At 41.1% G+C, this 27,831-nt stretch overlaps 1 protein-coding gene across 12 annotated transcripts in view; it reads right to left on the bottom strand.

Annotated features, from left to right (window-relative positions):
* The window catches only part of ESRRG (estrogen related receptor gamma), a 563,558-nt gene that overhangs the window by 389,553 nt on the left and 146,174 nt on the right, over positions 1–27,831 (bottom strand). For 3 of the 12 annotated variants that reach the window (XM_066238125.1, XM_066238124.1, XM_066238126.1), the window contains one exon: positions 24,945–25,065. The exons of 8 other annotated variants lie outside the window; for them this stretch is intronic. Coding sequence is in view for 1 of the 4 variants with exons in the window: in XM_066238116.1 (XP_066094213.1) it covers positions 21,289–21,356 (68 nt within the window). In the remaining 3 variants the exon portion in view is untranslated. Of the gene's footprint in view, positions 1–21,288; positions 21,489–24,944; positions 25,066–27,831 lie in introns of all 12 variants that reach the window. One more of the 12 variants, XM_066238116.1, reaches the window with a different exon arrangement.

Here is a 27,831-nt window from a genome sequence, read left to right as displayed (position 1 = left end):
AGTGATAACTTGACAGTAAATTCTCACCCACAGTGAGAGCTGAAGACCAGGTAAGCCCAGGCCACAGGGAAGCTCCTCGTGCAGACCGGAATTTGACAGGGTCTGGAACCCACAAAGGTACTTTGCAAATAAAAAGAGGAGGATGTTTCAGTGCTTCTGGGAAAGCAGCCTCAGTGACTCAACGGTGAGAATCTAACTCTATTTATTTTCTAGGACCGTGCCTCCTACTTTCTAGGGGGTCTGTTACAAAGCTGTAATTTGTATAAATATAAAGAAAGATGAAGACAGAACCTACCCAACTGACGCTGCAGGGTGAGGAGCCTGAAGGGAACTAATTTAGGCTGTTACCTTCCTTTTTTTTTTTTTTTTTTTTGATTTTTTTAAATTTATTTATTAAATTTAATGCAGTGACATTGATAAATCAGGGTACATATGTTGAGAGAAAACATCTCTAGATTATTTTGACATTTGATTGTGCTGTATACCCCTCCCCCAAAGTTAAATTGTCTTCTGTCACCTTCTATCTGGTTTTCTTTGTGCCCCTCCCCTCCCCCAACCCCTCTCTCCTTCTTCACCCCATCCCCCCTCCCCCCACCCCCACCTCCCACCCCTGTTGCCATCACATTCTTGTTGATGTCTCTGAGTCTCATTTTTATGTCCCTTCTATGTATGGATTCATGTAGTTCTTAGTTTTTTTTTCTGATTTACTTATTTCACTCCGTATAATGTTATCAAGAAAAGAAATGATGACATCAGATCCTTTACAATAACATGGATGGACCTTGTTACCTTCCTTTTTAAGAGAGCAGGAGGGACCCAAGAATTGGGAAGGCAGGACCTGAGAAATCAAAACTCCCGCAGGTGCTAGCTTCATCAGGGATGTTGCTGTCGTGCACCCTTGTACATGGCCATGACTGAGGTGGCTGTCATGTCAGTTCAACATTTAAAACAGACAACTTGGTAGAGCCCATCCCTGAAGTCAATGAAAATTCAAAACAACGTCCATCTCGTAGTAATGGTTTTTGGAACAAGTTCTCCTTTTGAGCCCACATGTGTCACTCACCTCTGAGCAGTCGGTCATCATGCCTGAGACCTCCCATACATGCAGGAGAAGCCTAGGCCAGCAGCACTGGGGTCCTACTCTGAGTTTGGGGAGGGAAGAATGACTACCTTAGGCACGACACTTCCTTGCGGCCATGCACAAGACTTTTGGGATGGGAGCTGTGGCAAAGAAAGAAAAGATGGATGTCTAATGCTTCTTGTAGAATTCCCCACAGAAGGTGGCATGTTCTGAGCCCAAAGGTAGAACCATTTTTGTTACTTCAATGCTCTATCCCCTTGAGGGCTTGGGGGCCAAAGGAAGACGATGGGGCATGGGATGGATGGTTATGTGGCAATTGTTCCTGTCACCACAATGATCACCTCCTACTACATAACACAGTGTGTATATTTCCCTAGATTAATTCTGTCTTAACTGGCGACAATGAACCCAAGTGGAAGACTTCTTATTCAAGACTGCAGATACGTCCCTGAAGAATAGAAAACAACTCTGTTGTCAATCTTTAGATGTTCAGTTACCGATGACTGAGATTTCCATGTGGATAACTTAGAAACTCACCACCATCCATCTCTCTCACTGCAGGGACAACCCAGATCAGCTCACAGTATTTGACCCTGCCGAAACAGCTGGCCCAGGGCAAGGCCACCACTGGCCCAGCTTCTAGGGTCATCAGACCCCAGCAGAAAACACACTCCAAATGTAGAGGGCCAGGTTCAAAGACCAATGTGTAGAGTCCCAACAACCCATCTCCAGTAGTGATTATGACATAAGATTTTTGATGATTAATTAAGAACTGTTCATTACATCAGTCAGCTTATAGCTAACAGTTCCCCCGATCTTTAATAAAATATAGTGAAGAGTATGTATTAAATGAAGGTACTGAGTGGTAAGTATAACCTAAGCTTTAATGACAGCATCACCCTCTATAGTCAAGAAGGAGGCAAAGAAGCCAGGCATGAAGCAGAGGGTTTTGTTAAACAAAGATGCGCAGGAGGGCACAGCCGAGGGTGGTGGGGGGCAGGAAGGAGGCGTCTGCTCAATCAGGGCCTATTTTCAGAATTTCCTTCAAGTCGGCTTGAACCGAAAGTCATCAATTATTTAAGAGATGTAACATGATGTTTCCTTTGTTGAGGCAAACCTGCAAGCTGACCCCAAGAGAAAATAAAAAATGAATTAGGCAGAATGTATTAGTCTGCTTAAGAGAATAAAGATTTAACTATTGGGACAGGCCTGATTTTGGAAACTAGTTCTATTTTATCTCCTAAAACTCACAAGCGTTTCCTCCCCACCCCTTCTCTTTACCTGTTTATGGGTTTCTATAGTAGACACCTGCAAAAAGGTGGAATAAATCTCATTTCCTAAACTTCTCCTCTCTTTCCAGATTCTGCGTGATGTATTGTCTTCATTTAAATTACAAATACACTAATCTGAAAACACTGTTTACCAAGGGGCCTTCTAAATGAAAGCTACAAGAAACGGCATCACTCACATTTTAAAAATGACTTTAGACTCCAGACCTCATAAAAAAACAGCCGACAGTGCTTGCTCTCTGTCTTGGCTGCTATATTTCAGTCCAGTGAATGAAATTCAATTAGTGAGCTTTGTACTTAGGACATTATGATTCTGACGGTAGGTCTGAGCAAACCTGTTGTGCCAAGCCCTAGTTCTGTTTTCCTGGCAAACCACAGTTACAAAAAAAAAAAAAATTCAATAGGGTAGGTTGGCAGAAGGAAAGTTAGTTTCAGACTAGCTTACTTTTCACTATCATTAAGAAACATGGGAGGAAGAGCCGGTTCCTTGGAAAGTTTCATTATTTGCTAAGGGAATGGATTAACTTTTGAGAACGCTCCATACCCGAGTCTGTTGTTGCCACCAAAAAAACAGCAAATGGCCTGAAATAAACCAGAAACCAGCTAGAAAACAATGCATCAGAGACTTCATTCATTCTTAGATTTTGATCTGCCTCTGCTTGTGTTTCAAACAGTACAGAGACTGGGATCGCAGGGATGTTTGGTGACCCTGCCGATTAAACAAAGCAGTAAGCATCAAATACAAAGCCCTGCCTCTTTACCGTAAAGGCTCAGACTGTCTCATCAGTGTAATAGGTTCTATACTTGAAAACATGCCCACACATAGCAAAGCCACTGGACTGAAAACCTCATGCCCCACATGTCTTGATTTCTCATCCTGGAACCCTGGATTTGATTCAAGAGTATCACATCTGCACAGACAAGCAGAATGGTAGAAATGAACTGGAGTGATCATTACATGGCCTGAGTATTTGAATAGCAAAAGTAGTCAAAGCATAGTAGAGATTTCAGAAGCATATATGGTTATTGCCCTATGAATAACAAGCATAATTAATTTAGCCAATTGAGATGGGAGCATCCATTTAAATTTCCAAGCTGTTTGAGCTGATATTACTTCTTTGCTTCTCTCACAGGGCATAACACCGCCACCCACCTTGAGTGCAAAAAGAAACATAGGAAGTGTCCTCAGCATCTCCTTATGGAAGCATAACCATTGTCCATCCCATCTCCAAATCTTTCTCCGACCCTTTGAAAAATGAGTACAGGAACAGCCATATGAAATACCAGAAGTGGCATCTGATGTCTTGGTATGCTCTTTGGAAAACTGTTGTAGAAGCTTGACATCTTGCCCGGCTGTGACCTGGGATTCAGTACAGATGGGCAGCCCTGACTCATTGTTCTCTTGGTGCTATTTTTGCTCTGACTTAAAAATTGTATCTCTCATCGGTTTTTTTGCATGAGTACATCATATGGATGTTTTTTAGATGGATTTAGAAATCCATTCTGAAGTGAATCCTTCCTTGTGTCAAATACAAAAGGGAAAATGCATGCTTACTTCCTGCCCATCAAAGGGCTGCCTTAGATGTGTCTTCTCAGAAATCCTCAGTAAAATGCCATGCTAGAGTGACCTGTTCCACCAGAGCTAGAGCTGAACCTCTGCCTCTCTTCCCGAGTCCACATCAAGTGATTACATGTTGAATAGCTTGAAAGCAGCCATAATGGGAGTATTTACACAAAGGAAATCGGCAAACATTACAAATCAGGGATTTTTTTCACTCCCCCCTCCCCATAGTTTACCAGCACATCACTGAAAAGAAAAGTCTTTAATTTATTGTTTCTTTCTTAGCAAATGAAAGTACCATAGTTCTTCATCAACACTCTCTTTTCTCCTTAGAATGGAGACTAGCCAGCAGTTTACCAAATTCTGCTCATCTTGCTCGCTGGCACAGGGCTAGACCACATTCTTCAGCCGCCCTTACAGTTAGGTGTGTTTCCCTCCATCAAAAGCGAATAGAAGTGTGACAAAAGCCTCTCCATACTTGGTCCATAAAACCCTCTATCAAACAGTACTCTACACCGTCCTCCTGTCCAAAGACTTCTGCAGATGATACAGGCAAACTTGGACACCATCCATTGAAGTCAGACAGTAATAACAACAACAACAAATGGAAAAGCCCAACATTCCAACCACCACTGAAAGAGGCCACCCCAATCAAGAATACCCGTCATGAGCTTGCTAGAAGAGGGAGAAAAATAATTGTTATCATGTGCAAATTATTTAGTAGTGGGGTTTTGTCTGACATGCTGGCCACCATGATACTAACTCAACATTCTCCTCTCCTTTCAACTCTTGCCTTTCCTCCTCCCAGCTGATATGATACATCTAAGGATGAGTACTGTCAAGATAGAGAAGATTGAAATAGGGGACCTAATATGATTTTGATTTCTCACTTAAGAGTTTTTATTTCACTGGAGAGTTTTTGGTTCTCTGTGTTGTTCATTCCAGCAGCCAGCAGCAAGAGAGCTGTGTGATCTCCGCATACTTCCAGCCTAGTCTTTTTCCCTTTTAGTGATGTCACCTCAATGAAAATGTTCCAATTTAGAATCATGCCCATGTTAAGGATATCCAAAAAATCCAATCCATATGCCCTATGACTTGTCAAGGAAATTAACTATAATGGCAGTATCGATATTATACAATTAAAATGAGAGCTCTTAGCATATTTAATTTCCCCTGACTGTCTTCAGTCATTATGGACAAAAGGTATGAATTCACTATTTGCAAATAGCCTGGATTGCTTAATATATTCTAGAAGGAACAGAGACACCCCCTGGTGTGTGCAGGCACACACACATACATTCAAGCACACATGTCTCTCCCTCTATCAAGGGCAGAAACAATACTAATGAAGGTCAAGATAAGAAACATTCTAAATTGTTAACCATAAAGACTCAGTCCAGTGGGACAATAAATGTATGTTTCGCTCATATGTTTGTATCTTCAGCCTTTCTCTTTCTTTAACACTCATTATGGAAGAAAGGAAAGGAGAAAAGGAGGGAGGAGGAGGAAACAACCATCATTTTGTCTTTCTATATTATTTACCATCACCTGGTTTTCCCCCTCCATATAAACTGGTGTAAGGAGTCTATTTGGGGGTATTTGGGATTGTTGTGTTTTAAAATTTTTAACAATCATCACTCCAGAGCTTAATCACTTGTATGTGTTACCAGATGGCTCAAGTGGGTGTTTGTTTACAAGCTCTTTGTGTATGGTTTTTAGCTGCTTTTTAGACCAAAGCTGAATATTTCAGCTAACAAAGGAGGCGATGAGGAATTGGTGAAAAAAACAACAGGACTTCATAGGTCCCTGGGCTGCTCGCCTACACCGTGCTACCATTCTGTGCACGTTTACAAGCATGTATTCAGGGCCCAAGAAACAGCAACATTTGTGTAACATGCTTTGAGTTCTTTCTAGGGCCCTGGAAGAACTTGGGGGATGGAGTGGGGAAAGAGACATCTACAAGGGAGCCACATTTTTCTGGAGGCTGCCGGTGGACCAACCAGAAGGGAACAGAGCACCCTGCTTTTCTGATGACTTCACCATCCAGAAGCTCTGGCATTTAACAGGACCCCTGCTTCTCCTGGCATCTTGATCTGAGCTGTTCTGACTAGTCATGTCCATCCCCAGCTTCTTCCTGGGGGGGGGGGATGCAAACACAGAAGGAAAACTTTCTTGGGGATGCCCCGATTCTTTGTTGCCTGTACCTGAACCACAAGTTCATGCAAACATGCAAAGAATGCAGGTTTATTTACTGCAAAATATGTCAAATAATAATAAAGGTTTCATCCAAGCACAGACATTTATGATGGCGAAAATCACCTTCTCCTACCTGGCTCCCTGTCAATTCCAGCACATAACCTTCCGAAGAAGGTAGTCCATCCTTCTCATCTTCATTTTTAATAAGGTTAATAACATTTTACACGACATTTTATCTTTATTTTTAAAAAGATGAGTAATGTTCAGTATACTTATTGCACCCAGTATTAATATCTTCCATCATAAGCTGTCTATCATTCACGGATACCCAAACTGGTATCTTTCTTGTTACCACCCAATCAGCTCTAAGAAATAAGGTATTTGAGGTGAATGGGTAGGAGAAGTCCACGAGTACCCCGAGCATTTCAGTGAGCTTGCCTCTACCGTGTTCTCTAACAAAACCTACAAGAAATTATAAACAAAAGTGTGTTTGATCATTATCATTTGATGCATCTGACCGTTCTTTATTAGTTTGGGGAAAAAAATAACTTTTTCATAACTTCTTTGGATGACCTCAGCACAATGTGCTAACAGTTGACTGTGCCTTTAGGACAAGGGGTGTGCTACATGTATAGTTAATTCTCCAGAGAGCCACACCATTCTTAGCAGGTAGCTGGTGCTCCACAAAAGTATAACGAAGGATGAAAGAAACAAATTACTAGATAGGACTGTTCTCTTCCAATCCTAATAAACTCAAAGCTTCATTTAACATATAGCATTAGTCTTACAAAAACACCAAAAGTAGCATGTTCATGATGTCCATATGACTTGTTTTGCCTCCTGAAGGCAACTTTTTCATTGCTTATAGCCTTTAATAAAGGAAAGTGTGTCTGGTGAGTTTCAGACAGACTTGATATCTACTGTTTTTCTTGTCAACAGAAGAAATTAAACATAGAACATGTACTTGTTGGTGGCTACAGTGGTCACCATATAGTACTTACCACGGATTAAATGTTTGTGTCCCTCTCGAAGTACATATGTTAAATTCTAACTCTCAATGTAATGGCCTTTGAAGGTGGGGCCTTTAGTAGACATTTAGATCATGAGGGTGGGCGCTTCATGAAGGCAATAGTGCCCTTATGACAGAGGAGCGAGGGGAAGTCCCTCACCCCTTCTACCATGAGAGCTTACAATATCTAGGAAGCAAACCTCTCTAGATAATAAACCTGCCAGCATCTTGACCTTTGACTCTTCAGCCTCCAGAACTGTGAGAAATAAATATGTGCTATTCATGAGCCCCCCAGTTTATGGTATTTTGTCACAGTAGCCCCAAATGGACTAAGACAGCAGCCAACCCTTAATTAAAACTCATGACATGAATGAATAACTACCGACCAGCTTTGTCTCAAGGTCAAGACCTAGCCTGGGTATGGAAGGCTAATCCAAACCTCAGTTCCTGATTTGCTCGTGACCCTTCCATTACCACAGACAATGATTATTTATTCTCCTTTATGACACAAAATTAGTGATCCCATGGAATAAAGATAGGTGAAACCCAGACGTGATTTCCACTAACTCTGTCCCTCTAGCAAACATGGGGAACACCCCAGGAGGTCTCTGCACACGCCTGCAGACCAAAGGAGGGCAGACACCCCAGCAGCCACCATGCAATATCACAACGCAGTCATTCCGGCACTTAGATGATGCAGCGAGTGCCAGTATCGATGTGACTATTTATAGCCCAATAAACTACACGTTGAACAATACTGGTAATGTTAAGCTTAGGTCACACTGCCACGTATTAATGCATTAATCCAGACATAGTGCTGCAAGCAGAGTTTGCAGCACGCAACATAAACATACACCCAGTGACATGAATAAATTACTTCCTTGACTGCTGAGGAGCACCATGCCAAAACGGGCTCCCCACTTCCCACAATGGAGCAGAAGGCAGGGAGTCATATATATATATATATATATATATATATATATATATATATATATATATATATATATATATATTTAAATTTTCCATTTTTAAGCTGTCACTCAAAAAAAAAACTTTTCATACTTTTTTTAGCTTATTGATCTTACCAGCTTGTGATAAGATTTCAACTGCTCAGTGGGGCTGTTTGTAGCTTCTGTTTCTTATTAAAAGAGCTAAATCAGGAATCATAAAAATGCTACCAATTTAGCATTTCTTCACTAAAAATGAAAGCTCAAAACAGTACCCAAAGAGTGTAACTCTCAGGGCTTATTGCCCTAGAATCCCAGATTTAATTACCATGCGGTTTAGCATAATAATGGGGAGAAAAGAGCCATGTATGAGTATATTTACACCTGAAATAAAAGCTTATATTAAGTATGCTGAAATGATTATTACGGGGTTTCTGGTACTTTCCATTAAATATTCTTGCATAGGAACAAACACACACATGCACACACGCACATACACACACATCAGTTCTATACTTTATATATTAGAAACATCCATCTTTAATGTTTTGGCTACTCCTTACCTTACAATATTCTCCTTGCATCAAATAACAAAAAATCAAAATATTATCACAACAGTTGGGCTGATTGGCTAATTATCTGGTCAACCAACTCATGTAAGCTCTCCAACACACACACACTGGGCTCTGAGTGGCAAATTATATAGATCACAATCAGAAAACGTGCATATATGCTAGTTTTGGATTAGAGAACCTTGATCTCTCAAACCTACTTCTGCTCTCGCATTAGACTCTCTCGGAACCCTTCAGACAACTGGGATTTTTTTCTCCCCTCAGTGTTGGCTCCCAAGTTCAAGGCTCACTGTGGAAGGGAGAGGGGTCCTCACAGTTAACTGTCCACATTTTAAAAACTGTTGCATGGAAAGGGAAAGCCACAGCCTTCCAAAGCCAAGAATCTATAATAAATATTCTCATGGTGCATGAATTATGTAGTGACAGGTGGGGTTCTCAAAATAGCCCTGAATCTCCCCCACTCAGGACAAAGCACTGGGTTTGTCCTTACTCCCCACAGCATCCTCCTGATGTCCTCACCAGAAGGCGTGGTGGTGACAGGTATTTAACATCCAGGAAATCCCTTCCCAGCAGCAACAGCAGCTGGAATTTTAGTGATTGTCATTACATCCATCTGAGAGGACCCTGAGAGCTGAATGAGACAGCAAACATTTGAACAAAGGGAAGGTTATTTTCTTTTAGTGTATCTAAAATCATGGTTCTTCCACAGACTGTCCTGTTTCCTTGTACAGCTCATGTCAATCATTGTAACCTTCCCACAACCTTTCAAACCGAGCCCCAGAATCTTTCCTGGCACTGCTTTGGTGCCAAGCTCCCAGCATGTGGGCTCCAACAGAGTCCCTGATTCCCTACAGGGCTCACCCTTCGTTTCTGTGCTCCTCATTTCCACTAGTGCTGCAGCTCCTCCAAACATCGCCTTGCAGTCTCCCACACTGGGCTGCTTTGGTTCGTCCACCATCTGCACATGTTCATGTAGATGTGCGTGTGCACCCCAACCACAGAGAGGTACCTCCCTCTCTGCCACATACACGTGTTGATGAACTGGCCACTCCACCTTTTACTGACAGCTGGGAGAAATGGTCACTACAGTGACCAGGGGAGCCCTGGTCCCTCCTTGCAGAAAGGTATTCAGCGCACGTAATAATTATCCATCCATCTCATTCACACTAAAGGCATAGCAATGCAATTTTAGCCTTATAATCAAGACCATATGACAAAACCTAAGGCCATTAGGGACCAATTTCGAGTATTCTCTGCAAGTCAATGATTTTCCAACTGCACTTACATATGCTGAATAGTTACCTCTGCGTGATCGCACCTGCTCTCATTTATGTAACCCCTCTGTTTTCCAAAGTCTTTCTTAGCGAGGCAATAGAAGCAAAGTTTTAAAGGCTGGCTGGCTTTTTTCCCCTTCATTAATTTTTTTCTCATTTCCCAAAGCATAGTATGAAAATGCTGAGGGTAAAGTTTTTGCTCATGCCAATGACCATATTTCAAGATGTGCTTTCTTCCCTCTGCTCTTTTTTTCCCCTGCCCCCACCTCTGCCCTGACTCCTTCATCCTCACCCTCGCCCTGCTTGCTTTCCTTTGAATTGAAGCACAGTCCTCACAGAACGTAATTGCTTCACGTGGACTTTTGACCTCAGCACTTCAGGTTTGGTGACATAATAATGTCGTCTCTGAGAGGACATGATGTCATCATAAATCAAAGGGCTCTAGGAGTCCAGGCTCTGCTTGCAAAGTTGAAAGAATGCCAAAGTTATTTTGAAATAATAATAAAATGCAGCTCAAATATTCTTTCATGTCTTACTTTAAATTGCTTAGAGAAAGGGATAAATCCATGCTTTATTGTACAGATAAAGTTGTAAATACTAAAAGCAACAATACATGATTTATCAATAATCGCCAATAATGATTTATCAATTCAGAGGACAATAAAAATTATAAAACTAATAAGAAAAACATTGAAGAGGCTATTACATTTCACCATTACTTTGGATTCTCTGTAGACTCCATCTTCAGCCTTATTTTTTAATCGTTCAAAGGTAAAGATATTATCTCTAAACATTGATCACTTATCATCTTGGTTCTTTAGTTTATAAATAAAGCTGCATCAGGTCCTGGCTGGGTAGCTCAGTTGGTTAGAGCATTGTCCTCCCACGCTGAAGTTGCAGGTTCGATCCCCCGTCAGGGCACATATAAGAATCAACCAATGAATGCATAGATAAGTGGAACAACAAGTCAGTCTGTCTATCTATCTATCTATCTATCTATCTATCTATCTATCTATCTATCTATCTATATCTTTCCCCCTTCCTCTCTTTTTAAACATAAATTTTTAAACAAAAGCTGCATTATAATATTTCATCTCTAGATATTTTCCTAAAATTATGAGATAACAGACTTCTTAATAGGAGTTTGATCACTATGTTTTTTTTTGTGAGGCTGCATGGATTAGAAGTGGGTCAACAACAACAGTGCGACACCATGTCTTACAAAGCAATCTCCATTGAAGGAGCAATCACACATTGCAGGTAGCCGTTGGCAGAAAACTTCTGTGAAGACACTTCAGAAGGAATCCCTGCCCTGCATTGGAGCCATTAATACCAAGCTCAGGCCCTGGCTGGGTAGTTCCATTAGTTATTGTCCAGCTATGCCAAGGTTGCAGGTTCGATTCCAGGTCAGGGCACATACAAGAATCAAACAATGAGATCATGGACAAGTGGAACAGCAAATCAAACTCTTTCTCCATTCTCCCTTCTTCTCTCTCTCAAATCAATAATAAATTAATAAATTAAAAGGCAAACAATTACAGTTTGCTTCATTCTGTGCTTTGGAAATACCATCAACATTCCTACCTCTTGCTGTTTAATTTAGCATGATGAATCTTGGCCACTTCTAAGGAGAAAAGAACAGAATATTTTATGCCATTTTCAGTATGATGCACTCAAAAGCTCCTAATGACAATTAAAACACTTAGATAAGATGACTGTACACAAAATGAGCCAATGATCATCGCTCGAGCACTCCACCAGTTGAATACTACTCTAGTTACGTGATCAGGTTCTAAGATACAGAGATAATGCATGCTTCAGAATATCAAGGGCATATAATCTATAAATGAGTATGCCTCATGCCAATCCAAGTGCTGTGTTTCCTCAATTAAGGGCTTGCTAGCTGACAGGCAGACGAGAAAGTTGTGACATATCTATAGTAATCCCACCTGAGAATGTGTGAATTTAGCTGTTCATCTCATTGTCACCTCATTGGTACTATTTGCATTGGCAGTGGCACATGGAGCTTGTTTTAACTTAAATTTGAATCTCTTAAAATGCCTTCTCAAAAGATTGCCCTGTGGCACTGCACTGGGAATAAAACCATTGTGTGCCTAGGAGCTGGCCTGTCCCATCTTCAACATGGCAGCCACGGACCCCAGGAATGGCCAGGTCTTGAAGAAGAAAACTTAAAATTTGGAAGGCTAACAGGTTGGCATGAACGATTCCTGCATCACTCAGGTACCAACTGTTTATCTGTTAAAGGTTTGCAAACAAGGAATAAACGACATCAAACGTTGTACCAACTAAAAACAAACACACACAAAAAATCCAACAAAATAAAACACAAAACACATCATCTTAACATTATACTTTCTTCAGTAATCTTAAAATTATACTTTCAGTCCCAAAACTGATAAAGAGATCAAGATTATGAAGACAGATTAGGAAAAACATCTCATTACTGTGATGAGAAAGCCATATTTATAACTGTAGGTGACATGTCTCTTCTGAACTTCAGAGTCATTTTTTCCTCTTTCTACTTGGCACAATTCATCTGAATGTCTGCTATGCATCTCAAAGTTAAGATTTCACAAATAACACCTGTTGATCCCTGCCCTTTCACTAAATCTAGTGTTCCTCAATACTTTCCATCTTCTGGGTGCTCAGACTAAAAAGTTTAGTGGCATCTATGACTCTCTCTCTCCCTCTCCCTCTCTCTTTCTCTCTCTCTAAAACCACTCATGCAATATGTTTGCTTCTTCCTTCAAAATACACTCAGAGCCTGACAAGTTCTTTTCACCTCATCCTTGCCAACTGAATGCACACTGCCATAATCTCCCTCCTGGACCGCGTCCCATGGGTCAATCTGGGTCCGCTCTTGCCCTCTTCAATTTATTCTCTACAGAAATAAGAGAGTGATATTTTCTTCTATTAATTAAAGTATTAAGTTACTAATTATTGTTACAATAAAATGTACAGATTTTAAGAGTACGAATTGATGAGTTTTGACGAATATATACATCCTTCAAAGCATCTCTGTCAAGTTATAGAACATTAACACTACCCCTCCCCAGTATTTCCTTTATATTCCTTTCCAGTCAATTTTCATCCCAGAGAGAGGCAGCTAGTAGTGTTCTAACTTCTGTCACCAAAGTGGAGGTTTGCCTGTTTCAGAAGTTCACAAGAACGAATGTGCATTAAGCATTTTCTTTGTCTCTGGTTTCCTTTTGCACAGCATCACATTGATGAGGTTTATCCATACATACTGCTGAGTTCACAAGTAGTCTACACAGTCTTATTGATGTGCAGTATTCCATTTTATAAATAAACTACAATAATGTATTCATAATTTGTTGATGAGCATTTGGAATTTTTTTTTCCAGTTGTTAGCTGCTATGAATGAGACACTCTAAGCCTTTTTCTGGACCTATGGGTTCATGGATCTTGGTTAATTTTCAAGTGTGGAATTGCTGGGTCATAGGGTAGGAATTTTTCATTTCATAGAAACTGTCTGTTTTCCAAAGAAACCATTCTCACTCAGACACTTACCAACAATGGCCAGAGTCCAGAATGCTTTACATACAAACAGCTCATTGTTGTCAGCGGGGGTTTGTGGTTTGTTTTCATTTTAGCCACTCTAGCGGGTATGAAGCGGTATCTCATTTGGTTTTAATTCACCTTTTTTCTCCGATAAGTGACGGTTGTGAACAGATATCCACGTGCTTGATGATCACTTACCCAGCATTCGAAGTGTCTCCAAGTGTTTTGCCCATTTTCAAAGAGCGGTCTTTTAAAAACATGCCAGATCTTTTTATTCTTCTGCTCAGAAAAGTCCGAAAGGATGTCAGCTGACTTCGTAAGAGCCACAACCTTGACCACCCCCACTAAGGACGTTGCATCCATGGCACAACTCCCTACCAAGGTTCTGCACCGGCTTTTTTCCTGACAGTACCGCCCATCACTGTGACTGCAGGCTCCTCCGCCCTCACGTGCCCAGGACTGCTCCTGCTGTGCCCTCTGGGGCATCTGTTTTGTCCCAGATACCCATTTCTCTGCCTGCTTCCTCCCCTCCTCTAGTGCCTACTGGAATGTCCTACACAAAATAGACACCATGTTTCTGACATTCTCCCTGCATGCAGTTTGCTTCCTCCACAATACTTAGCATTAAGATATAGTTTTTTCTAAACGTAATTATTTTGTTCACTTTGCTCCTTTCCTTCTTTCTCTCCCTTCCTTCCTCCCCCACTCTTTCTTTCATTAATTTATCTCCCCTACCAAAACACACCTCCATGAGACAAGAACCCCATGTCTCCGGCTGCATGCCCATTCATTCCCCAAACGTGCTGGCCACTCCCGTCTTCCCAGATCCTACAACAATATTTTAATTCTCTAAAGCATTGAGAAGACTGCATAGCCAAGCTGCTTGCAAACTTAAACACCTGAATGTTCAGTCTTCTACTATATTTCCTTTAAACGGCTGTAAATATATCTATTTAAAAAAAAAACTAACTTAAAAGTGTGCTCCCAAAGAAAAAAAAATTTTTAAATGAAGCTAAGCAAATACATGGACCAAATAGACTTTTTAGAACAAAGTGAGAATTATATATCTATAACAGTCTATATCTAGCTGAAGTCATGAGAATTGCCAAAATTGTCACATCTATCTGTAGACCTTTCTTTAATCACACACATCTCTATCCCTCACCAGAAGTAAACACTATGTTGAATTGAATGCATATCAGTCCTTTGTTTTTCTTAGAAGTTTTACCACAAGATCGTGTCCCCAGATAATATATTGTTTAGGTTTATTTCTCTGTGATCTTTTAAGATGGTGTCATTCTGTCTATAGTTATTTCTGGTTGTTTTTTGTTTTCTCATTAAGTGTTAATGCTTCTGTATTCATAGCTGTGATTCATTGATTTCACAGCTCTATTGTCTTCCATTTTATGACCATTCCAAATTTATTTGCCCATCCTTCTGCTAACTTTCTCTGCAGACATCAAGGGATAACACAAAGCTACTCTAAGGCAATATGATATTTACACAAAGATAGGCAAGTTGACCAATAGAAGCAAATAAAGAACTTAGGAGCAGGACCACACCAGATGGTAATTTGGTATCTAACAAAAGTAATTGCAGATAGGTGAGGAAAGGATGAACCGTTTGGAAAATGGTGCTAAGATAATTGATGATCCAGAGAAAAAAAATACAAAACCAAAAAAAGAAACCTTTCCCTATAATATTCAAAACAGCAAACCCCAGATGGATTAAAAGCTGAGAAGCAAGCCTCTACAACCTGAAGAAGACAACATAATAGAGTATCTTTATGACCTCCTGTTAAGAAAAAGTTAATTATAGCTGACCACAGAAAAAGCGCTAACTGTAAGAAAAGACTGATACATTCTACCTCACTAAAAGTAAAAAAATATTTTCATAAAAGAATACTGGAAAGAAAATAAATAGAGGATTATTGAGAATTTCTTTTTTAGGTATAGTCTCGTCTTCCCTGAAGGAGTCAGTACTTGAGTACCTTATACTCTCACTCTTCTCCGTCTACTTCCTCCTAGAGCTTTGAAGAGTAGGGACTGCATAAACACTGTGAATTAATGGACTTTCATTTTCAACTGCTTTCTGTGGCAGTGTATATAAAATTTTACCTTGCTTTTAGCCAAGTCGACTAACTATAGGTGGCATTGTTGTAGCATAGATCACATTCTCAATTACCTGTATGACAGCAAAGACTGATACCAGTAAAACTTCATGTAAGTTTTAATTCAATTGAACCAGGAGGTCACTGACACTTCAGTAATTGCTATTGAAAACCATTTGGCTGAAAGAGAAACCACCCCCCTCACACACACACACACACACACACACACACACTCACATACATCCACAAAATAAACTGTGATATAATCTCTGCTATAGATTATTCAATTCAAAAGAACTACCTAGTTTGGTTCCTGTTCTAGGATCATTCTTGTGATTATTTTACCTGGTAGATGTATTAATGATTTGTAAAAGAGTCCCAACATGACATAATTTTACCCAACTCAAAGAAAGAAAAGTAGTCTGTACTTCCTTCTCCCAATTATTTTTAAAGTAGGTTCTTGGGTGGAAGAAACCCAAAGGAATGAACAGAACCAGAGAGAGGAAGGCAGGGGTTTGGAGGAAACTGAGGGCAGCCCTCTGAGTACAGATGGCAACATGGAGGCAGGTTGGTATCCACAGTGTAAGTCCCCCATACGGTCCAAGTACTACAAAATGCTGGTGACCTGGTTATTTCCTTGGATGAGGCATCTCCAGGAAACTCTGACCTTTTCTGATTTCCTCTATGCTTTTATCCTGAGAAGGCATGGCTTAGGGTAGCTAAGTGTCTAACATTCTCTTGTCTGGTAATTTTAAGTAAACATGTTTCCATGAGAGAGTGGTATGGATGAACAGCTCAGACTAGATATTTAATCTGTGAAGTCTGACACCTGTTGGTTCTCTTCTATTAGATCATGGGTTCCCACCCATAGGGACCTTTTTTATTTTTCCTGTGCAAAATTATAAAAGTCACTGTTAGGCTCACAAATTCTATTGCTAAAAAACAAAGCACAATATCATAAGGCATGACTAAGGATAAGGAGTCATTGAAACCTAATTATTTTAATGTTGTTGTTTTTTAAGATGTTGTATTTCAGGGCTATATAACCAATATTCTACATGTAAAACTTAGAGCTCTGGAAAAAGCAGTGAAAATAAGCACAGGTGTTCAGAAAGTATATGAGAAACATACATTAATACGTCAAGATGGTGATAAGCCAAAGGAAGATCTGAGAAGAATACCACACTTCCACATGCAGATTTTGGTAGCTCCTAAAATTGTAAAAACCACTTGGGGTTTAGAAACACTCACACCTGGGTTGGCGGCCCATCTGTCCATCAGTGTCATGTACATGCCATGTGATCTTGAATATGTCCTATCATTTCTCTGTGCCATTTTGTGACAGGAAAGGAATTAATACTCAGCTCCCCGCATTGCCCAAAGATTCGAGATGACGCACTTAAAGCACTTCGCACACTGTAAGGCATTATGGAAACATGATTCATCTGTTTAAAGAATTTTATCAAAAAGAAGTCTCCCTGAGGAAAGAACAAAGGAAACAGGCTTATTTAATTATAGCAGAAGAAACTGACATCACGCAGCAGGGAAAGCATCCTGACTGTGACACTGATTCCAAGGGAGGGGACAGGGCTGCTTTCTGAGGACTGAACCAACACTGCTTGAGAGAATTAAAACAATCCTGCCTGGGAGGTAGAGGAGAGGTTGGGGGACATTTTCCAGTACCACCCAGGATAGAAACAGGGTACAAAGTTAATAAAACTTCTTAGCCAGTTCAGTCCTCTAAGCCATTTACCATGTTTCCTGAGGTCCTCAGGAATCTAAGACCATCCAACTATGTCATTCTAAAGTATCTGCTGGCTCCCTCTTGTAGAAGTTGAACAAAGACCTGTCTATTCCTCTCCATTATCCTCAAATGAATGCCTTTAAATGAGTCACCAACCTATAAAAGTAATTTGATGGCAGTTTGCCAAATATGAAGCCACGCAGGTCCGTCCTTAGGGAAATGCAAGGAAGAGGAAAGTTACGCTGCTCTCTGATCCTTCCGACAAGGGACATTGAGGACCGACTCAATGCATGGCTCTGTAGCAAGTGCTGGAAAGACTCAGGAGAAGCTCAAGTTGATGTGGTCTCTGCCCTCAAGGTATTTCAGCCCAGTGGATGAGGCAGACATTACACAAAGCCATGTTATTAAAAATAAATGCCTGGAAAGTATATAATGAAGGGATTTGACCAAATCAGAGGAGCTAAATAAGGGTGATCTGACTCTTCACAGTAGGTATTAACTAGGCAAAGATAAGACTTGGAGATTTTGTAGCAGAGAGACCAGCAGGTGCAAAGGTCCTGTGGCAGAGGGGGCTTGGTGAGTCCAGGGATCTAGAAAAGGACATCTGGGCAGGTGCACAGGGTAGAGAGCATGGGCTAAGTGAGAGAGATGGCTGATGGTCTACCAGACAGGGGCTTGTAGACCATATTTAGGATATTGGTCTTTATCCTCAGAGCAATGTGATGTCTCCAGTGCAAAGAAGATCAAGGGAAAACTAAGCACAGAACCTAAGAACTGCTTGTAGAAAAGCCTTCACTGTTCTACGATGAAACAAAGGGAAAAACGAAAATCACTGGGTGTGTCCTCAAGTCACAGGGAGGCTCCGCCAGCCATCCTCTCTCCTCCCAAAGTGAACCAAGACCCCTGACCATCTCAATTTCTACACCCCGTGGAGAGCTCTGCTGAGCCAGTCATTTGCCCCCTACAGGAACTGAGTAATGACCCATGGGTAGGTAGACGCACATAGTCCACAAAGAAATATGCATTTGCTCAAGTGGAGTGAGTGCACGGTAGCAGCTGACCCTGGATGTGAGTCAGTATGTGTCCCTAACCCTAGGCTAGACCAAGAAGGGAACCACCAGCCACAATCTCTTTCTTTCTGCTCTAGATGATGGCTTGCTATTAAAGATGCCCCTACTATTAGTAGTATGGTATTTATAATAAAAAGAGAGAGAGAGAAGAAAAAATACTCTGGCAGGGAAATAATAATAAAATGTATGCCCCACAGAGGTGGTGGAAAGATATAATGTTATTTTACATATTTGATCTAAAGCCTAAATTAAGCCATAGAAAAGAGGCCATGAATCTTCATAGCCTCATTATCAAGCCTCCTTAAACCTCAAATACAGAAAAATACATTTCATAAACAAAGACCCAATAGGATTTTAATAGTACAATAAATTTCACAGACATTTGCACTAATCACATTTCATTACATTTTTGTTTTTTGGGTTTTTTTTTTAGAGAAAGGAATTCCATTTGATGGAGAGTCAGATTTTAAAAGAGGGTACAAAATATCTTTCAGGGAACCAGTTTTTGACTTACTAGGGAAATGCAAATCAAGTATGCTGCTCACAAACATTAGGGGATATTTCCAAATAAATATGAAGCAATACAAAAAAGAAGAATTTGATTTTTTTTATTATTAAACAAGAACATCAGAAAAGCAAAGAGTCAAAGAAAGTTGTTCAATTATGCAAATGAGATGCAAAACCAACTTGGATTTCATTGGTGAAAATGTACTATGCAAAAGGCTGAAAGTACTGGCGTATCTGCACATTCCCTGATCCCCTAATTTGTGTGAGCAGTGTATATTATGGTGACATCAAATACAAGGCAACTGAAAATTTGCACATATGCTCACACACACACACACACTTCTCAGATTCACTGTGTCTGGGCTCCATCTTTCACAACACATCTTTCCTGCAAACCATGCCACACGGCGGGGAAATTAGACCTCATTTAGGGTTGTCAATCCCTAATGTGCTGTAGGATCTTGTACGCCTTTCAACTGCTCTCGTTGTTTTCAGTAGTATATGGATGGGTTTCCTAGGGCAAGTTTCCACCTAGTCATTACCTGATTTTGCTGAAGATGCTCTAGCTTGAATGCCGTTGTCACAATAATCTCGCACCCAGAGAAAGAGATACGTTTACCCAGGGTTACCCTTAGACCACAGCGAGAGGGAATCGCACCTGCACCCTATACTTCAACTGGTTCTTCTTTGGCTATGCCCTTCTCCACGGTGGAACAAGTCTAAAGGATCAAAGAAATGAGCCCACCAAGAGGCCATGCCCCCTTCTCCACCCTGTGAAGTCCTGGAAATTCCCAACTTTAATGGTCCTAAGCTTGAGGCCTGGCTTCAGCCTCCCAATGGCTGTCCTGTCAGTCAGTGTTAGACTCCTGGGCCCGAGTGGAATCCACAAAGCCGCTGTTTCAAAAGGATTTGAATGTGCAGAATGGGGGTGCCCACGTGTGTGAGCACACGATGCTTTGAGATGCTGGAAGGAGCCAGAAATGGGAAGGGAAGGGGGTCAGGACAGGGGTTGCAGGCTGAGAGACAGTTCTTGTCATCTCGCCATGTTCTGTACTCTGGGACATTTGGGGAGTCACCATGAGAACTTGGCCTTCTAGGTCACTCTCCATCATGCTTCACAAAGGCTAATGTGCTAATGGAGTACCTGGAAGTCTTGTTAAAATGCAGATTCTGACTCAATAAATCTGAGAATGGGCCTGAAGGTCTGCATTTCTTTCTCTTTTTTTGTAACAGAGACAGAGAGAGACAGAGAGAGGGACAGATAGGGACAGACAGGCAGGAAGGGAGAGAGATGAGAAGCATCAATTCTTCGTTGCGGCACTTTAGTTATTCATTGATTGCTTTCTCATATGTTCCTTGACCGGGGGGCTACAGCAGACCAAGTGACCCCTTGCTCAAGCCAGTGACCTTGGGCTCAAGCTGGTGAGCCTTGTTCAGACCAGATGAGCCTGCACTCAAGCCAGCAACCTCGGGTTTGAGTCCTACGTGACCCAGTCCAACGCTCTATCCACTGTGCCACCACCTTGTCAGGCAAGGTCTGCATTTCTAATGAGCTCTAAGATGATTCTAATATCATGAGCTTGTGGATCATATGTTCAGTTAACTCTTTGAGTAGTGAGTTTTTTTCATGCTGAGTGTTGTTGTTTTTTTTAAAATGAAATTAGTTCCAGTTCCAGTTTTATTAACTTAAAATCATGTTTGTTGGATAATCAATTTATGGAAACAGAAAAAACATACATTTGCCTTTTTCTTTTAATGTTGCCTTACATATTTTTAAAATAAAAATTGCTATACAATCATACTCTGGATGGTCAAGAGGCATGAGGACGTACATGAATGTTCATACTACTCAGAGGGTTGAGAGGATCATGAAGGTATGCCCGACAAGGCGGAATGATAGAATAATGTTTTCTTTCACAGTGTGTCAGCTTGATTTGTAGCTTTCAGCCACCGCAGTACATGGACCTCCATTTGCACTCTGGTCCCAGCCCCGTTCCTGTTAGGAACATCCCTGCATTTCCCTTTCATCAGTGACCTGCACATTTTCATAGAAATCCCATCGTGAGAGAAAAGTTAGGCTGGAGTACACAGTCTCAACAGGGGATTAATTGCTTCCATTAGTGCAGCTTCTAATAATTCAGCAAAGAGTGGTCCAGGCTGTGCACAGATTCTAATTCCGACCCAGGGATTAGGGAGGACTCATCCAAGTCCACTCACTCAACCTTCACTGTTCCCCAAGTCCGGGGCTTCACCTCCAGCTCAGAGTGGACACCTTGTAGATAGGAGCCAGGGGGACCAGGTCACAGAGCAGAAGCATGCCTCTCCTACCTGGAAAGGAGTGCCTTTGGTGGGAGCAGGCTCACGTGTGATAGACCTAGGGCTTACCTGCAGGTTCTCTTATGCGCCCTTTTCCTCACTGGCCTCAACATTATCGCTGATGTACATCTCCTCATTCCAGCATCTTGCCGAGGCCCCTTCCTTGATTTTGTTTTTCCATGCAAATAGATAGGAATTTCTACAATGCACCAGTGAGGTCTGGGGATGAGGCAGAGACATCAAGTTCCTTTCCTCATAGAACGTACAGTCTGTCAGGCAAAGCATGCAATAAACCAAGCAAACGTAAAGTTTTCTGAGAATGGTAATGCAGCTGTGATGATTCTCCTTAGAGTGAATGAATGAATGTGGACGTCCCTTACGGAGAACAAGAAACTTCATTTTTTGGCTAGCTAGCTCCCCCCCCCCAAATTAAAAATAAACAAATAAATAAATAAATGAGGATCTCTTTGGTATTTCTATTAACTGCAGCTCCTGGACTAATTCAATGATAAGTTCTCCTTCAGTGCTTAAGCAATGCTCAATGACTGACAGTTCAGGAAGCACACGTTGGACCACCAGCCCATCTATAAAAATTTTCAAACAAGGATGTTAAATCTGACAAGTAGAATGCCTTTTAAAACTGATACGTGTGGGGTTCCTTTGAGTCTGAGGGGATGGGACAGGCACATAAAGGAATCACCATGTTCTTTATTTCAGTGTAAAATGGATTCCTTTCCCTACCCCACATTCTCATTTGAGCAGCTACAGTCCCATCGCCTTCCTCTCTACCCCCAAATCAGGTTCCCAAGTCACTGATGTCATCAATTCAACCCTTCAGGTGCCATCAGGCAGAAGAATGCCCAGAACCCCTCGTCGAAACACTACTGACACCACCGTCGATAGTTTTACTATCGACTGGAAAATCCACAGAAAGAAATGAAGAGAAGAAATTGCATCCCAAATCTAATGTGCAGTGCACTAAATGACAAACCAATTTGAATTAGTGAATACTAATTGAAAAACTGCATGACAAAGTATTTTCCCATTAACACAGGAATTTGCTAAAGGCGCTTTCAATTATTTATCATGCCTCAGTAAAAAGCTCCACACAGCCTAGCAACACGGTGTCTTCTTCAACTTTGCCTACTGATCAAATTTTTAGCACAACGGCACCTAGCCCAAACGACTTTAAAAATTATATGCCAGTGACCTTGACAATGTTCTTCAAGTTTTATGAGGTTCTTTTTTTCCCCTTCTCTCTCTCCATTGCTCACACCTAACTGAACAGATGCTTTTAACTTGATAGCCTAATTATTATCTATGAGTTTTAATCTTTTTAACCTTATCATGGCTTATCTGCATCCCAAAAAGAGTCCAGTAGACTTCACTCGACAAAGAGAACAGTTGCACATTCTGACCAGCGAAAAGGACATTTTTCGATGAAGGACTGTCTCCCTTTGAAGTTCACAAATATTTGAATGTCCTTTCAATTGTTCAGACAACTTACTCTTCTCAGAATCAGGGCAGAGGTGACTGCTGGGAGCCAAAATTGTGGATTCCAAGCCTACAGGGAAGGGAATATATTTGGAACATAATACCCTGTTGGTGCTCAATAAATGTTTATTAATGAGCCCCATTTCTTGACCCAGGCATGGAGAATAACTCCAAGGAAGGAAGATTATGCAAATGGACAGAAAGGTCACCCAGCCCTACATGGGGGTGTGGCTCAGGATGAGGGCAGGCCCAAGTCATTCAGGCGACAAGACCTTCTCCTGAGTGTACAGCAGTGACCCTGGCCACCCCATTCCCATAGTTTTCTAATCTATTATAAAATAATGTAGAACATTTTAGTCTGTGGCTGTAAGAACGGTTGTTAGAGAACGAACAAAAGAAAATAAAATGCCGACCAGTCTCGCATCTTAGCAGCTTAAAAGGTTCTTGGTCTCGACTCTGGAAGGGACTAGCAGGTGCAGGGAACTACAGTGAGACCTGTGATCTCATTAGTAACTGATACATCCACGTCATGTAACTGGATAGCGGTGAGTTCTCCTGAAGCCAGACTCACAAACATCCTTTCTGTGAACCCGATTTAGCATGAAAGCGACATGTGAGAAAGTATTTACAAGTCCTGGGGATTGAAGGGACCTAACGTGATGGCATTGGGCAAGGGCCACTCTGAAGGTAAAATTGACAAAACAACATCACGTCCTCTGATATAAAACCAAGAAAGCACAAAACCGTTACCAAAATGCCGTATGAGAGACATATGTCCTTTTTCTCCAAGAATTCAGAGAGGAATGCCCGTGTGACTTGGCACCAGTCATGAGCTGTTTAAAATTATTGTTTTTAATCTAGTAAGTAAAACTGAAATCTGCTGTGGTTGATTTTAATAAAATATGTATGATACTAGGGAAATAGCTAAACAGCTTTGATCTGAAAGTAAACAGTGGAACGGAACTAAATTGCCTTTTTCCCCGTAGGACGCACAGTACAAAACACAGGCACTTAGAAGATGGTCACGTCTACCACTAAACTGTATTTTATAGACAGTCTCATCTTTTAATTGAAATCTTATCTAGGTGAAGAATACCTCTTTCCCTCAGCTATGCTCACCCTCTCTAGCCTGAAGGCCAGTAACTTCTGAATTATTAAACAATCATATTTGTAGCAGCAAATTGATTTTTGAGAGAATCCATATTGATTGAAATATTCAAGACTAATGATTTTGAGGTTAAGGTGTTTAGATATTATTACCTCTGATGGACTCAACTGGTAGGGCTCCCCCCCTTCTATTTATATTATTTTCCATTAATTGATAGTTGAAGTTGCTCTTCATTGTAAATCCATCTATCATACTAAAAACCAGGGGTAGCCCGTTGGCTTTTTCAACCGCCAAAGCACTCAATATGCTTAAACAACACCAGGTGTTACCTGCATCCATAAAAAGACGTCAACTATATAGGTCAGCCAGCTGGTTGGCATCTCAACTATCCAGGGCCAAAGGCATATTTTAAATTGTTGGTTGGGTTAATTAGGTTTGCTCTGTTTCAGTGATTCCAAAGGCATTCCCTAAGCCACACATAACTGCTAAGAAATTACAGTCACCAGATAAGGGTGTGGTGACCCAAACTGGGTAAATGCATTGCTAGTCACCAGGAAAAAGGGACACCGAGTTCATGGTTAAATGTACTACATCACAGGTCACCACCTCTATCTTCATATGCACAAGATAATGCACAAGATAATACACGGTCACACACTATCGTAACTCCTAACAACAGTATCTGAGGCACCTTGCTTTGATTCAGCTTCTCAGAGGACTTTTTTTTTAGACAACAGAAAAGCTGAAACTGCAGAAGTCATGGTCCCAGCACTAAATAAGGAAGATTATCATTACGATACCAATTCTGCAGGAAATCTGGGTTTTGTGTCTGGTCTGCCATTGACTGGCTATCTAAACTTGATCAGAGTCTGAAAGATGAGTGAATACTGACCACATAAGTTCATCTAAAATGATGTAAATGAGGGCTTTTCAGTGCTTAAAGGACAGTACCATTGCTAGAGTTGACATCTGAGTAAGGAACTAAGGTTCTCGTGGGGGAATGAGAGGCAGCAGTTCAAATGTTTCCTTCCTCCTCTCTTCTGCCTCATCCAGATAGCCACCAAATCCTGTTGGCACTGCCGTCAAAGAGACCCCATCTATACCTCCCCACCCCCATGTGTACCTCCAGGGTCCACGCCGCTGTCACCTCCTCCTGGATTATGGCCGTTGCCTTCTACTGGGTTCCTCTGCTTCTGCCCTTGCCTCTCCTCTCAGTCTATTCTCTAAACAGCTGCTGGAACATCCTGCACAAATGTAAGTTAGACAGTGTCACTCCTCTCCCTAAAACCTTATGAATGACTTCCTCTCCTTCAGAGGACAAGTCATAGCTGTGACAGTGACCTAAATGACCTTACACATGTAGCCCTGTCCCCATTTGTCCCCTGCCAGGGCCTCCCACTGTTCTCTCCATAGTGGGTTTTCACTCTAGGGTCTGTCACGGACTTCAGTTTCCTCGGTACACCTAACACCTTCTTTCCTTGGAGTCTGCTGGTCCTCTGACCTGGAATCTTCCCACCCCACCCCCAGCCATCCATACAATCCTCCCTCAACTTCTGGTCTTTGGCAAATGTCATTTCAGTCGAGTATTCCCTGACCCCACCCTATTTAAAGTGACTAATCCTCCTTCCCTCACTCGGTTTTGTTCCATCATCTGATGTACTGTTTATTATCCCTTTTTATCTGTCACTTTCTTACTAGAATGTAAGCTTTATATGGGCAGAGGCTCACGGGTTCACTGATGTGTGCTCAGAACAGTGCTAGATCAGTACGTGTATGTTAAAGAATAAAAGGAGGAAGAAAAGGAAGGAAGGAAGGAAGGAAGGAAGGAAGGAAGGAAGGAAGGAAGGAAGGAAGGAAGGAAGGGAGGGAGGGAGGGAGGGAGGGAGGGAGGGAGGGAGGGAGGAAGGAAGGGATTGATTCCAAATCTAGCCCTTTATTCTAACAATATTTTTGATCCCCACAAACCAGTAAGCATATGTCTAGTTTTTAATGTACTATATGATCAGGGCACATTCCAAAACTCTGTTGCTATAACTGTCCCCACCTCACTGGCTAGAAATACCACAAATCACTCTAAAATCCTGATGGGACTCCGAGATGACTATTAAAGAAGTAAGGGACTAATATCATAATTGCAACCATTATCAATAAAGTCTGTTTATGTCAAGAAAAAAGTAGGTAACATCTAACAATGTTCATCTTTCCAAAAACCACTAATTGACTTGAGCCTCTGAAATTCCTGATTTGACAATAACCTGAGCTTGACCCTTGCAGCTGATTATTTTCCAAAGGGGGTAAAAAATAGCAATAAAAATGTCTCCACATTTCTTACACTGAAACACACACTATTTGTGTTGCTCCATCCCATATCCATTCGTCTCTGATGCTTTCAAGGTAAAGAATAAAAAGGCTGGTTTATAATTTTTTAAGTAGAAAAAAGACAAAACAAACAGGCCGCAACACTTTAAAACTTCTCAGTTGGAAAGGGATATTTTTGGTCAATGATCTATTTTTATTTCTGCTCTGCTGTTTCTAGAGGAGTCCAATGACAAGGACCTGTCCTTCAAAGTTGTAGTCTGTGGGCACAGAATTAGCATTTTCAATTACTTTCCTTGGAAGAAGTACACAGGGTTCTGCCCCTCCCCACCCCCCACCTCCCATTCTCTCTTCTCTCCCCTCAGAGGTCGGGGAGGGCAGTTTCTGGGTTACCCTTCATTTTTTAAATTCAGAATGTGCTCAGCAGGCTACAAACATACTTTAAAAAGTAATTTATAAATTCTGCCCCCCCGCCCTGTCCAAAAATAAGAACTGTGGACAAGATGTGAACATCATTTGATGTAGGCTTAAACCACCAAGGCTATTTGTTTTAGTTAATAAATTTGTTTTGTGTCGTTCTTAGTCAGCGGACATACATTTTTGTTACTCTCTTTGACTCTGTAGCAAAGCTAGTTGATGTTATTATCTTGGATAATATACTCAGAACAGTTACCCTTACAGACATTTTTAATAAAAACAAACATCAATTGAGGACTCAGAAATTAGATCAGATTGCCTTTATCAACCAAGGAGCTACCATAGCTCCGTTTTGCATTCTTCTTAAAATCCCTACTCTTAGACCCCTTTTTTAATACAACAAACTGGTCAGATCAAGGACAGATATAGAAAGGAAAAGACAGAATGAAGCAGCTTCTTTTTAATTTTTGGTTAAAGCCACTGTCCAAAAGAAAGCAAACAAGAAAGCAGAGTAAGCCAAGAGCAAGGGCTGAGCTCAGGTGAGGGGAGTCATAAACTGTTTATCATGATGTAGTTGTCCTGCCAATTGGTGGGGAATGATCTTGTAGGGTCTTCCCTTTATTCTGGCTCTGAGATTTACCTAGAGAAATAAATGAGTCTCAAACACTTAGGAAATACACAGTGCTCATAGTAAAGGTGTTCATAGGATGCCCAAAGCATTCTCTCCACGCTCAAGTTTTTACGTATACTGCTGCTCTGCGTTCAAGCCTTGAGAAGAGACGCTAGACACAGAGGTCTGAGATCTAATCTGTTTGATTGCAAAGTCATCCTTAATCAAAGAGATGAAAAAAAAATATAGGCAAGTGCTGAATAATTAGGATGTCTCGCAAACCAGTGGAAAAGAGCTACATTCATTGAGCACCTACTACATGCTGGTTCCCTGTAGGACTCTTTACATATTGCATTTCAAGGAACAGATGCTTGAAACAAAATCCCCTTAACCTCACTCCCCAAATCTCTTCCCCTATGACAAAGATTGCAAAAAAAGGCTTGCTTTCCACAGTAGACTTTCTGGAAGTTCATTGCTCTGCAAGTCTTCCAGGGCTGAAATCATACTTTGAAGTACGGTGCATAACCTCTGTAACACCAACCAATAGAAACATCCAATTCAACTTGGAAATGTGTATCCAACCAAATTGGCAATAGTAATATGAAAAGTATGAAGAAATTGTTAGGTATTGAAAATGTATAAATATGTAAAATATAAATCACTTAAA

Source organism: Saccopteryx bilineata, chromosome 1, assembly GCF_036850765.1.
Source record: "Saccopteryx bilineata isolate mSacBil1 chromosome 1, mSacBil1_pri_phased_curated, whole genome shotgun sequence".
In the NCBI taxonomy this organism is placed as follows: Eukaryota; Metazoa; Chordata; class Mammalia; order Chiroptera; family Emballonuridae; genus Saccopteryx; species Saccopteryx bilineata.
The sequence above is the reverse complement of the archived record's forward strand: the minus strand, read 5'-3'. Positions and strand labels throughout refer to the sequence as shown.